Source organism: Misgurnus anguillicaudatus, chromosome 20 (genome assembly GCF_027580225.2).
Source record: "Misgurnus anguillicaudatus chromosome 20, ASM2758022v2, whole genome shotgun sequence".
NCBI classification, from domain to species: domain Eukaryota; kingdom Metazoa; phylum Chordata; class Actinopteri; order Cypriniformes; family Cobitidae; genus Misgurnus; species Misgurnus anguillicaudatus.
The window spans coordinates 27,347,776-27,361,490 of record NC_073356.2 but is presented as its reverse complement, the minus strand read 5'-3'; the positions used below and the strand labels follow the sequence as shown (position 1 = coordinate 27,361,490).

General features: G+C 37.3%; 2 protein-coding genes across 3 annotated transcripts; one reads left to right on the top strand and one right to left on the bottom strand.

Moving 5' to 3' along the window:
- Positions 1–61: 61 nt before the first annotated feature.
- On the bottom strand, positions 62–8,305 carry fbxl6 (F-box and leucine-rich repeat protein 6). Of its 2 annotated transcripts, none has more exons than XM_055219074.2 (9): positions 7,476–8,305; positions 5,326–5,484; positions 5,080–5,143; positions 4,801–4,932; positions 4,595–4,702; positions 4,372–4,482; positions 1,118–1,349; positions 718–958; positions 62–480 (listed from the first exon to the last, which is right to left on the bottom strand). In XM_055219074.2, the coding sequence occupies exons 1-9, from the start codon at positions 8,003–8,005 to the stop codon at positions 351–353; spliced, it is 1,707 nt and encodes a 568-aa protein (XP_055075049.2). In that variant the 5' UTR covers positions 8,006–8,305; the 3' UTR covers positions 62–350. The 2 variants fall into 2 exon arrangements, with proteins under 2 accessions (XP_055075049.2, XP_055075048.2); XM_055219073.2 differs by having other exon boundaries at positions 4,372–4,485; positions 7,476–8,301.
- Positions 8,306–8,532: 227 nt separating this feature from the next.
- LOC129454518 (uncharacterized) lies at positions 8,533–13,715 on the top strand. The gene is made up of 3 exons (XM_055219069.2): positions 8,533–8,792; positions 10,593–10,711; positions 10,875–13,715. The coding sequence occupies exons 2-3, from the start codon at positions 10,648–10,650 to the stop codon at positions 13,418–13,420; spliced, it is 2,610 nt and encodes an 869-aa protein (XP_055075044.2). The 5' UTR covers positions 8,533–8,792; positions 10,593–10,647; the 3' UTR covers positions 13,421–13,715.

Here is a 13,715-nt window from a genome sequence, read left to right as displayed (position 1 = left end):
TATTCAAAAATGTTTAAAAAAAAAAAGATTGCTACTGTAATTTTTTATTTCAAATAAAACAAACACATGAAACTTAATTTATTATTTTGAGCTCAGTTATTTAAAAAATTGTTATTTTATTCATTTTGGCTTGGTTACATTTATGATCAAATTAATAAAAATCATATAAGCACATGAGCATGAGAAAAAAGCTGTAGTTATTTAAAGCATAAACTGTAAAGTGATTTCTATCCACAAAATCCCCATTTAAACTCTTTGAATATTTACATCCAAGTATGTTTTGAAAGCAACAGAATAAAATACCAACTTTCTTTAGTGCATACATCTCAGTTTCTCCAAGAAATACATGCTCAGCTTAATTTGTCTAGAAGTAGCTGAATGTCTTCTTGACCGTGATATAATCGTTTGAGTCCTCTGGGCAGATATCGACATGACGACAGATTCAAGTACTTCAGAGATGGTGCTTGGCCAATCAGCAACCTGTAAAAAATACATAAATAGATAAATCTGATTATGCATATAAGTACCAGAAACCTTAACTAATCCACTGAAAAAACTACACATTTTGATACTGTATATTTACAAACTTTTGTCCGCACTATCAGTATTAATCTGCACTATTTTATATTATTCTTCTATGCTGCAATAGCAATGCTAACACATATTACAATTTATACTACAATACTGAGATGTGATGTAAGTAATTGCAGAACTTACCTGAGGGCAGATGAAGTGATTTTAGTCCCACTGAGATTCAGAGAGCGAAAAGAATGAACTCCATTGCCATGTGCAAGATGTCCCACAGCAACCTCCATGTCTTCTTCTGAGAATGGCTGGTTGGCCAAATCAAGCTCTTTAAGGGTATTACTCCATTTCTGAGTAAGCATGTGTACACCCTTCTTGGATGCCACCATGGTGTTGCTGTTGAAGTACAGGCCCCAGTATAAACACTCCAGTCCTGTGAAAAAAAACATTATTTCTCTAGTAAATTGTATATACATTACTTTTATTATTTTATATCATTTCTTTATGTACATGACAGTTTCAATACAGTTGCATTTTCATTTGCTGTGAGGCACATCAATGTAGAACTGCATGTTAAATATTAAAACCTTACTTTCACAAGGCAGAGCATGCAAGCCAGCAGCTGTAATGCGGGAGGCACCTCGCAGGTCCAGCACTCGCAGGTGGGGGGAGCTATGGAGCACATTGCTCAGGTCATTGTCAGACATGAAGGAATGGGAGGATGTGGCAATGCACAGTTCCTCTAAGAGGGGAAATCCGCAAGTTGAACTGGGCGTGTTGCGTATCATTTTGGGAACCGGGGTTACATTCATCAACCTAAAGGTCTAAATGTGCAAAATAACCACATTTAGGACGAACAAAAGCAAAAACAAAGAATTGGATTATGCAGTATAGAAAAACATTTTGGGGTGGTTTAACATTACTTGTGTGCATTTTAAGACACTACAAAGGGCACTGATTTATTTTATGATATGTTAGTGCAAGTTGTTTTCAGTTTGGACAGCTCTTACATTTATTTTAGTCTAGTACTAGTCTAATCCCTGTTCAAGAAGCCGCCCCTTAGTTTCCTGAAGTAATTATTTTGTAAATATACAAAAAAGTACTATGAACAAACACATTTTTTAATTTAAACCAATATTTAAAACTTGTGTTCACAATTCTAGCACGACAATATACAAACACAATTGTATTGCTGATGCTCTGTTTGTTTTCCCAATCCATCCAGCAAACAGACATCTGTTTATCTAACCTCTGTTTAATCCAATATTTGAAGGTTACGCGCCCACGTCACGTTGCTGTGTGCATGGTCCCGAAAACTTTACGTATGAACATGTATTTAAGCAAGTAATTTTAAAGGTGCAGTGTGTACATTTTTGCGGCATTTAGTGGTGAGGTTGTGAATTGCAACCAACGACTTAGTCCACTGCTCCCCCTCGCTTTTGAAACACATAGAGAAGCTACGGTAGCAGCCACCAGACAAACATGTAATCGTCGGAGACAACTTGGTAAAAAAAATTGTCCGTTAAGGGCTTCTGTAGAAAAATGGCGGCACAAAATGGCGACTTCCATGTAAGGGGACCCCTAGTGTATGTAGATAAAAAGATCTCGTTCTAAGGTAATAAACACATAACGGTTTATTATGAAAGGTCTTTATACACCCCTGATAATATAGTTTTGTATATTATTTTGCATTTCTGTCAAGAGATCCTTCTAAAAATTACACACTGCACCTTTAAAGGAATAGTCTACTCATTTTCAATATTAAAATATGTTATTACCTTAACTAAGAATTGTTGATACATCCCTCTATCATCTGTGTGAGTGCACGTAAGCGCTGGAGCGCGCTGCGACGCTTCGATAGCATTTAGCTTAGCCCCATTCATTCAATGGTACCAATCAGAGATAAAGTTAGAAGTGACCAAACACATCAACGTTTTTCCTATTTAAGACGAGTAGTTATACGAGCAAGTTTGGTGGTACAAAATAAAACGTAGCGCTTTTCTAAGCGAATTTAAAAGAGGAGCTATATTTTATGGCGTCATAGCACTTTTAGGAGTACTTCGACTCGCCTGAAAAGTCCGCTCCCCTTCTCACTCTCATAATGGGAGAGGGAGGGTGTTACTGCGCCGAGTCGAAGTACTCCCAAAAGTGCTATTACGCCATTAAAATATAGTTCCTCTTTTAAATCCGCTTAGAAAAGCGCTACGTTTTATTTTGTACCACCAAACTTGCTCGTATAACTACTCGTCTTAAATAGGAAAAACGTTGATGTGTTTGGTCACTTCTAACTTTATCTCTGATTGGTACCATTGAATGAATGGGGCTAAGCTAAATGCTATCGAAGCGTCGCAGCGCGCTCCAGCGCTTACGTGCACGCACACAGATGATAGAGGGATGTATCAACAATTCTTAGTTAAGGTAATAACATATTTTAATATTGAAAATGAGTAGACTATTGTTTTAACCCATTAAAAACACAAACAACAGAGCTAAATGTGCACGCTGTTTCTGTAGCTCGCAAAGAGCATGCATATTTGAGAGGTGATAAAAGAGAAAAAATAAAGGTTTTTTTGTTTGAAAGAAGAGGGTCTGTTCTTTCATTTGATATATTATATTATGTTTATATATTTAAAGATTTACTTTTTTTTTAAAAAACGCTGTCAGGGAAGAGTTAAAGGGGACAGAGAATGAATAACCATTTTTACCTTGTCTTTGTTGAATAATGGTAGTCTACCCACATTCACAAACATACAAAAAGTGCTAAACATGCTAATTCTCATAGAAATTCCTCTTTTAGAAATGTAAGCCAGAAAACAGCCCAATCTGAAAAACTAATGCTTATGACATCACAGGCATCTAACTGCCCCTCCACTTTAAAATAATTGGCTAAATTTTTTGAGTGGCAGGAAAGTCAGCCAATCAGTAATGAGATTGAAAGTTAACCCAGTAGGGGGAGCCAAATAGGTGCAAAACCACTTGTTTAAAATCCCCCACCCTAATAGAGCTATCTGAGAGAGGTTTTTAGGAAGCTTCTAAGGCATTACAGACACACACAAAAAAAAGATTGTCTATATGTCACATCACAGAACAAGGATAAATACTCCGTTCAATCATTCTATGTCACCTTTAAGAGAAAGTAAACAGCTAAAAAGAAACGCATCTGTAACAGTATATTGGATCTGGACTTTGGTCTTAAAAGCGAAGTTACCTAATTTTGCCCCTGTCTGCCACAGAAAATCTCTTACTACTCGTGACTAAATCACTTTTCTACCTTTAATAAGAAAAAAAAAAGAAAACTCTACCGTGATACACATAGTTATCATGATATAAAATGAATCATATCGTGATATAGATTTTTGGTCATATCGCCCACCCATACTGACGTGTACCTTGTGACAGATTTAGACCATCCAAAACAATGCTGTGTGCTAAGCTAAATATGCCAATTGTATGCATGTACATATAGACGGTTTTAGCAGTAACAACATAAACAAACGGCTTTTGTGGAACAAACGTAACTTCAGGTAAACTCCGCAAAGAATCAATAAGAATAGAGTCCTTTAAGAGTACTTTATTTCTGATAACAAGCTAAATAAACTTCAAGTAGATTACCATAGTTCATATTTTATAGCTAAAGCGTATACAATGTTAACAACAAACTGGCTGCCAAACCTCCCGTCACATAGCAGTGATCCATGATTGTCGTCTTTCTTTAGGACACCAAAACATTTGTTATTTTCGACGAGGTATTTGTTCCAGAGTTCAGTTTAGACACCAGTCAGACCAGACGCGTAACAGCGACAATGTACGTGGAATGAACACACCCTAACATACATAGCTTGATACCTGAAGTTTGGGGCATCCAATCTGCAAAGCCTGAATGCAAATAGGAAGCTGGCAGTATCCTCCATCTAATTTAGTATTGATCTCCAGCAGTCTGAGCTCAGGACAGTAACCCTTCTTCAGATTAAAAGACATGTTAGTCATCAGAGACAAACAGAGATTTGCAAAGTGGTAATGCTAATGTCTTAAAGATTCCTGTGCAGTACAAACATTTCTAGTAACTTACAGACAAAGTGCTGAGAAGTCTGTCACTCTTAGTGCTGTGTGTGAAATAAATACTCTTTACTTGTTTGCCGTACATCTCAAGGAAAGACACCAGACCATCCACATTAAACTAGAAAAAGACACAACAGTTACAGGAGCAACATGTAGTGTGATAAAAACAATAATGTTTGACTCCCTCATCCCAACCAACCTTAAATTTGAACAAACCTCTGAGTGTTGCACATTTATATTCTCTAATGACGGACAGCCAGCACCAAGACACTGAAAGGCTTTTTCTGTTAATCCTGTGCAGTAGGACAACTTGACAGATTGAAGATTGGGGCAGGATTGTGAAACCCTCTAGAAACAGGACACAAACATACATATAGAAGAAACACAAAGCCATTATTTATATGTATTTCAAATTCATTGTAGCTTTTTAATCATGCCAGAGGAAAACCATCACTAGCAAAACTCTAAATTCTATAGCAAATGTATTTTTGTTACCTCAATGACATAATCAACATGTTTTTTCCAGTGGCAAAGGGAGAAGTCCCTCATCTGAGAGAATCTGTAGAAAACTGAGACAACTAAAGTTGCAGGACTTAACCAAATTGAATGAATGTTTATTTGCTCTTTATATTCCTACATGAACAATTTGCCTTCAGTAGTTCTTCCTGTTTAAATGTTGTTGCCCAGAGGTGTTGAAATGAAAGAAAAAAAAAAAACGTTTTGCTTAGTCGAACCACTGACCTGTTTTGTGCTAGCCAGTCTATAGTGTTCCTAATCTTCTGTTCTGTCCCAGGTAACTGACTCTTACCGGGTTCAATCCAGCAGTAGCCAATTGATGCACTGCGCCACAGGATCGGAGAGGATGCAGCTCTATTCCATAGATGACAAACTCTGCCAACCCTTTAAAGAAGACAAACAAAAACAAGCATAACATTTGCACATAAAAAAATCACAATAAGAGTATGTCAATAAGAAAATCTGCAACTTATTACACTTTCAGCAGCACTTTGCAACAATGTGTACATGAATTACGTTAAGCACAAAATGTCAGAAAACTAACAAAGGTGTTTTAAAAAAAATGTAATCATATTTTTGATGTAATTGTTGTGTTATTAACAATTTCTAATAAAAATGTAGAAAATTTTATTTTTAAAAAAAATAGTAGTGTTGTTTACAGTGTTCCTGTAGCTTAAAGGAATAGTCTACTCATTTTCAATATTAAAATATGTTATTACCTTAACTAAGAACTGTTGATACATCCCTCTATCATCTGTGTGCGTGCACGTAAGCGCTGGAGCGCGCTGCGACGCTTCGATGGCATTTGGCTTGGCCCCATTCGTTCGGTGGTGCCATTTGGAGATGGAGTTGGAGGTGACCGGGCACATCGGCGTTTTTCCTGTTTGGGACGAGTGGTTGTGCGAGCAAGTTTGGTGGTACAGGGTGGAGCGTGGCGCTTTTCTGGGCGGATTTGGGAGAGGAACTATATTGTATGGCGTAATAGCACTGTTGGGAGTACTTCGACTCGCCTAAAAAGTCCGCTCTCCTTCTCCCTCTCATAATGGGAGAGGGAGGGTGTTACTGCGCCGAGTCGAAGTACTCCCATAAGTGCTATTATGCCATACAATATAGTTCCTCTTTTAAATCCGCTTAGAAAAGCGCTACATTTTATTTTGTACCACCAAACTTGCTCATATAACTACTCGTCTTAAATAGGAAAAACGTTGATGTGTTTGGTCACTTCTAACTTTATCTCTAAATGGTACCATTGAATGAATGGGGCTAAGCTAAATGCTATCGAAGCGTCGCAGCGCGCTCCAGCGCTTACGTGCACGCACACAGATGATAGAGGGATGTATCAACAATTCTTAGTTAAGGTAATAACATATTTTAATATTGAAAATGAGTAGACTATTCCTTTAACGAGCAACTACGGTCAGATTAACTATTTTACATTTCCTTTGGTGTTTAAGTGTGTATTAGTACATGTTAACATGTGCAAAAGGTAAAAACCCCAAAGTAACAATGACGCAACTCACAAGATATTGTTTCCGTAAATCTCTTTTCTTGGACTACAACAAACACACGGAATGTAGGCAACAGTTTACTTCCTGGGCCTGTTGACGTGGACACTATGGTAATTATCATAATTCCTCCCGCTTTGACTCATTGACAGAATTGCATTGTGAGTGAATCTTTCAAACATGGTAAGAGGCGTCACACTTCCGGCTGACCTCAGAGGAATTCAGGCCAATCACAACGTACAGATTAGCTGGCCAATCAGGGACACAGAGCTTTTTAAATCGATGAGTTTTAAACAAAATCAAAGCGTTTGAGGAAGGCAAGATATCTGGAGCTACAAAAATGTACGATATGTGGAAAATGATGTGTTTTTTAACTATTAACCAAGCAAACACATTGTATTATACTAAATACACAAAAGTTAGCAATGAAATAGGTGCACTTTAAGTGTTAGAGCATTGCACTAGCAAAAGAAAGGCCATGGGTTCGATTTCCAAGGAAACAAAGTTACTGATAAGAAATATGTATGTATGAAATATACGTAAAATATATTTTGGGATAAAATGTAACACAATTGTGTTATCACATGATATGTGAAGCTGTATATGAAATCCAGGTTAAAGTCTCTATTATCTAATGATGAGATTTGGAGGATCAAAGTTTGATTACAATCATCTTTTTCAATCTCTGACATGGCCTTACTCAGTTAATATTAAAAATCAAGGTTATATTAACATAGAATGTTCTTTTCATTATGTAGGATGATTTTATGTACAGTAAAAAAACAGTAAATCACAAAACAATGACTTTTTAAAGGCAGGGTCGCATACAGCCTTGTCATAAAAAGGAGAAATACATCGTATAGGTCTCACCTGCATAGAAAAGGTACAGCTCCATCCTGCACCACTGCAAACTGAAAGATTTTCACCAGGATCTCTATTGGTAAACTCTGACCCCACTGGTCAAAACTATCATGCACACTCTCCAAATTATCACTTTTATCAATAGTTTCCTCTCTGACGGTAGGGACTTTAATTTTGGCATGTGTTTTTCTGGTTTTGCCAGGAGAGATTTTACTCTTGCTTTTTGATTTCTTTTTCTTGCATCCTTTACGTTTGGGTTTCCATATGTTGTCGCCGCTACTTATATTTGATATAATCAAAAGCATGTCCTCTCCCTCTTGGACAGTATAATTTGGTCTAATAGTTCTTTGGATATTTTTGCGCTTTTTCTTCTTGCTCTTTTCGTTCTTGAGAGCATCTGCTTTTCTTTTCAGTGGTGATTTTCCTTTAGTGGGTGCAGTTTTTCTCCGGGATGTTGACACTTCTGCAGCGGAAGCCTGGACTGACTGCTGCTGCTCGATGCTCGAGCTGCTGGATGCCTCCATTTGTGTGCTTTCCATGCCTTAAAAAGGCTGTTAAGTGAACCACTGGTCTCTTAAAAATTAGGCTAGATGCAAAAATCCTTTACTTTAAACTCAAATAGGGAATGAATGACACACATGTACTGACGTTACTAACGTGTTATGTCCTCTATATGTGTTTACAAAGCAGCATACATACAAAAATAAGCATTATATAGCACCAATATAAAAAATATCTGAGTACTACCGTCTTGCTTCTTTGTTATTATCATCCGAGTGCCATGGGGCTTTGTGATTGGTCAATGTAAATATATGTCGTCATATCCGCTTTCATACCTAGCCTGCCCATTCTAGAAGCCAGACTACATTAATTTAAGTATTTAATTTTTATTATATTTTGTTTAAATGAATTCCAGTCCGTTATACAAAACTTTGTAATAAATAAAGGTTTCGTTTTAGTAATGTAAAATGAAGTTCATGGAACTTGTGTATTATTGTTATATTTAAATGAAGGGAAACACATTTTGGACTATGGTTACTGGTCAGTCATTAATTTAACCCTATATAATATAAATAACTTTAAACCATGCTTAAAACCCCAAGTAGCTGGCATAGCAGTCTTTATGGAGTATCCAATCATAGACTCCCCAGAGCAACACGTGACTGGCTGTACAACGAATCAGAGCGCATGCTCCTCTGCTTACACAAACATCGCTGAATCGAATTTCCCGATTCCCGGAGACGCGACCCTACACGCTGCAAAGGGCAGAACGAGGAATACATGCTGCACAACCAACAAATCTCATAAAATCAACAAAATATAACGGTGAGTATATTATGTTCAAACACTTTAATAGCACTTATCAGCATTACCAATAATCTATGCTAAATACATACTATGTGGTTAATATAAAATGTTTTTCGTTATGCCATCAGAAATGCTTATAAAAGCAAGCAACAGTTTATATTTGTATATTTTTATTTACTTAATAATGTTCTACCCGCCTTTCGGTTGGAATCTCGCGCGTTAATATTTGCTAAACACAGACAGTTTGTCTCTAATCAAGACGGTGGAGGTCGCATTCCGCGCGCAGACAAGAGAGTACACTAAACCACGATACGTTTTGTACCACGATGTAATAATAATTCATGTTCACACGAAAACAATAAACAGTTACCAGAACAGATAGCAGGTCGATTATACAAAAAGTGGAAGTCGATAATAAACGCATTTCCCGAAAGCAGCCGCGTGCTCATGGAGCGCTAACGTGTCGTCAAGGATATCGCGGTTACTCGAGCATAACAAATACATTAAGTTACTGAAGCAGTTAACAAAAACGTGACCTAGATTATTGTTAAGGTCTGGTCTAGGTGTAAAATTAAAAGTGATGCAATAAGTGACCTTTTGCATAATTCTTTTACTATGTGACCTAGCTATTCTCTTCAGCTTTGTTTACTATCTGCATTCTACTGTTTAGCACCAAATTGTTTGCTTAACCCTTGAAAATGCACTATTACCTTAATGTGTGTTAGTTTTACTAATGTAACAAAAGTAACTACTCTATTGTTACTTATGTGAAACAATTTATCAGTGTATCAGTATCTTTATTTTTATTGGATACTCAGTGATTATGGTAACTGTATTTGTATTGTAACATTGTATTGTATATTACTATTGGAACATCAAGTCTTAAACCCAAATTGTTATTTCTTGCACTGCAAAAATATATATTTTTTTATTTTTCCTGAGCACAATTATCCAAACAATCTAAAACATTATGTATTCTTCTTAAAGAGCAAAATACAAGATTTTATGCCTTGCTTTCAAATAGATTTAGCTAAATCTTGTGATGTTTTTGCTTAAAATGAGAAAAAACTGCCAATAGGGTAAAAAAAAACTTGTTTTTGTTCTTGAATTACATTGATTTTCTTACCCTATCTTTTTAAGATGTAAATGCATATCATTTTGCTGGTCTAGTCAAGTCAATGTATTTTGTTTCAATGATGTTTAGGTAATTTTGTTGGAAAACAAATCGAAAAATAAAATTTTATTTGCAGTAAACCATGTGAAACATACAGTAGCCTAAATGTTATGTCTAATACAATTAAAGACAAAAAACACATTGCTGGTATAGCTTTAAAGACAACCAATGATAAACTCTCTAGGTAATGCATTTGCTAACATGAACTAACAATGAAACCTCCTTTTACAGCATTTATTAATTTTAGTTCATGTAAATTTCTAAGACATTTTGTATTTGTTAACATTGGTAATGCACAGTGAACTAAAACAAACAGTTGTATTGGCATTAATTAACATAGAAAACTAAGATTAATAAATACTGGAAGCTATGGCTCATTAGTTAATGTTTTACTGATATTAACAAATACAACCTTATAGTAAAGTGTTCCTGATAATTATAATCTTATGTAATGTTTTGTTATGAATAGATAAAAAAAGTACAACTTTGTAATACCAATAGAGTAACTATAACCACAGACTCACACCTGTTGTAACATGATAAAACTAACCTGAGGGGTGATCTTTGTTGCATGGTTAAGAAACTGTGGACTACCGTGCACTGGTTGTTATTACTAAAACATTTATCTGGCCTTTATTTGGAAGCATCCTCCACCAGATGGTTTAATAAAAACAAGCCAGGCCACATTGGTGTGCAACTATGGAGGACCTGCAAGACTTTGGTTCTCCTGGCGCAAGTGCTAAGGACATTGCTGTGGAGCTCAGTGAGTACTTTATTTTTACTGCATTTTTATATCCTTTCATAATTAATTTACCAGTCTATGCAAACAAACCAAAATAACCTGCTTTCTGTCATACATTTGAAAACTCAGACAATCTCTCATGACTGTACACGTGTATACAATCATGTCGTTTTGTGTTTTGCAGAAGATGATTTCTACTCCAAGCTTGCTGATGACTTCCTTGGTGATCAAAATGGAGACCTGTTGGATCTCGATAAAAAGCCTTGGAAAAACCGCATGTTGGTTCAGATTGGGTTGCTCAGGGAGGAGCATGACATTTCATGGGTTAATTTAATACAATGGCTCCAAAAGATTATCCCACTACATCAGTCTGCAGATTTCCGAGGCTTGATTGTGAGAAACACCACAACCGCTTTGAGCTTAACCGGAGATGCCAGGATGAACTTTCTTGAGTCAGATGTCAACTTTGAATTCGTCGGACCTTTATGTGATTTTATCGGAATCGGAAGAAGAGATTTGCTTGAAATGTCTGATTTTTCAGATCGCGCGAAATTAACTGGACTCACGAATGGTCTCGTTCTGGAATTGACCAATTTTATTGCACGAGAGAAATTAGACCCGGTTGTCTTGGTGTCCTGGATCCGAAACTTTGAGCCTTCATTCTGTAGTGATGGAAAAATCCAAAGAGCCTACAGACTTCTACGTGGAAACCTTAAGAATGTAAGGATACAGTACCGGAACAATCAGAGGAGCCGAAAGAGGAGCCGTGGGTTGTTGGATGAATTCCTTCAGAGTCCATTTGATCTTGAAATCGATGATGATGTTGAATACAGGAGAATAGCAATGTTAAAGGCACATCGAAGGAAGAAACGGCTAAATTACATGAATTATTCTGGGATCAAGGAGGAAGATGAACCTTTTGACATTTCACAGACAGATGAAAATGATTACAACCAAACAGAGAATGAAAACAGTGAAACTGAGGAACACGGATCAAAGTCAAAGTATTCAACAGACCATTCACTACCTGATGTGCAAAAAGATCCAAGAATCGACACGGGTGACTGTGTGACACTTCTTGATATCTCTGTGCTGTCTTTGCAGAAGCTCTCAGAGATGTATGTAGGTACGAATGAGGTTGCTAAAGTGGTTTCAATGGATCTGCTTAAAAATCACTTCTCTGCAATGCTTAAAGAAGATCCAAACTTGAGATTCCTAAATGACAAAGTAATAGCCTGCACATCCACAACAGGTGGCACCTCTTTAGTAGTGCCACCTTTAAAATTTCTCCATTACATCAGTCAATTTCTTTTCCAAGTCATTGAGGTAATCGAGCAGCAAATGATCTTATTCGAAAAAGATATCGTGAACACCATAGGCGAGAAACTTGGACGTGACAAGCACCACAGTTTTCGGAGTTTTCTGAACTTTGAAGAGAGCGCTGTGACCCGCTACATTCACATGGCTTCCGAAATTTTGTGTCCAAGAGAGGACACCGATCCTAACTACCGAAGACACTGGCTTGCTTTTTGCCTCGAGAGAAAAAACCCATCCAGATTGCCTGTTAATCGTTCCAATCGCATTATTAGCTACTTCGAAGCAGCCGCCGGACTCGTTCACCATTTCGAAGATGTCCCGTTGTTCGTATCTGACCTGCAGGATCTTAATAAAGATATCCTTTTGGAGAGCGTCGGTGCGGATGCTAATGATGAGGCTTTGCAAACGCTGGTCTGTGCGGTTGCCATTGTCTACCTTAAAGTCTTGGGACCCTTGTGGCAGCTACTGAAGAGTGAAGGAGAATATCCTTTCTTCAGTAGATACATTTTTTGCTTGTACGATAAGCTGTTGGAATGGTCGCGAGATTCGAGCTGCCTTTTGAAGCCAGAAGCTCTATTGAATGTATTCTTACAAGTTCCAGTGCAAGAGAAAAATTTTCATAAAGTGTTTAAATACTGTGGCATCATTGCAGAGAACCAGTTCGGTTCTCTCCTGAAAGCTTGTTTACAGAGGATGATGAAAGTGCTCGCGGCTGTAATGGAGGAAAACCTCAAAGATTTCTTACCCGGGGGGGACTACTGCAAAGAGATACCCATGGAAATAAGCGTTCAGATGGCAAACTGCACATTTTCCCAGTTGATGGGGGAATATCCTTTTGGTCATGCATATCCATATGAGAAAAACAGACCTGATAAAACTCCAGAGGGTGGCGTTTCCCAAGAGCCAGAAAGAGAACCTCACAGAGATGAATCACCTGCAGTCATGTTACCTCCCGGCAAAACCATCCAAAAGCAGAAACGGCAACCGTTGCAACGCCACTTCTTCGAAGGGCCGAATTTCCGTACTGCTCGAAAAATGAAGGCGATTCGACTCAAGCAAAAAGCTCAGGATCACGTCTATAGGAAAATGATCATAGGAGCGGTTTCCAAAAATGGTGGTCCCTGTAAAAGCAAGCAAGATGTTGAACGACTGCTCACGAAGTTAGAAGGTGCGAGTCGTGTAGAGAAATGTGAGGCCATTCGCTGCGAGCTGAACTATCAGAAGTGCATCATGGGCTCTAGAGACAAAAAGCTAAATTACATAGGTTTCTCCTTAACAGAAATGCTTTCTACACTGAAGGATGTCTTGCCCAATGAGAAGGGTCCAAGTATGACACCTCAACCTCAAAATTTGGTTCAGACAGGTGTTGTGGGTAATGATACCCAGAGCCAAACTGTATCTCCAGACCCTTAAAGCACTGTCAATGATAAAGGTTTATCAACAAGGGTATTGATATAAAGTCTAAAAACAGTTTTCTGTTATAACTGAGAGGACTTCTGTGACTGTCTTATGAAAACGTAAAATCATGCTACTTGCATTTACTACATTTTTTTTATAGATACCTTATATTTTTGCACATAATGTTAGATATTCAGTATATTGTTCTCTTTGTCCATTTCAGATATTAAAAATGTTGTTTCTCAGATTTCGTTTTCAATAATTTTGTAACACTTGTAGAACAGAAGCATTAATAAAGATTTTTTAGAAA

Excerpts from the sequence above, each read along its gene's own strand:
- fbxl6 (XM_055219073.2), bottom strand. The coding sequence starts at position 8,005 with ATGGAAAGCACACAAATGGAGGCATCCAGCAGCTCGAGCATCGAGCAG. Across the intron at positions 4,933-5,079 it reads ATGTTGATTATGTCATTGAG|AGGGTTTCACAATCCTGCCC; the intron begins GTAACAAAAATA and ends TCCTGTTTCTAG. Across the intron at positions 1,350-4,371 it reads TTGGATGCCCCAAACTTCAG|ACCTTTAGGTTGATGAATGT; the intron begins GTATCAAGCTAT and ends TTGCACATTTAG.
- LOC129454518 (XM_055219069.2), top strand. The coding sequence starts at position 10,648 with ATGGAGGACCTGCAAGACTTTGGTTCTCCTGGCGCAAGTGCTAAGGAC. Across the intron at positions 10,712-10,874 it reads GGACATTGCTGTGGAGCTCA|AAGATGATTTCTACTCCAAG; the intron begins GTGAGTACTTTA and ends TGTGTTTTGCAG.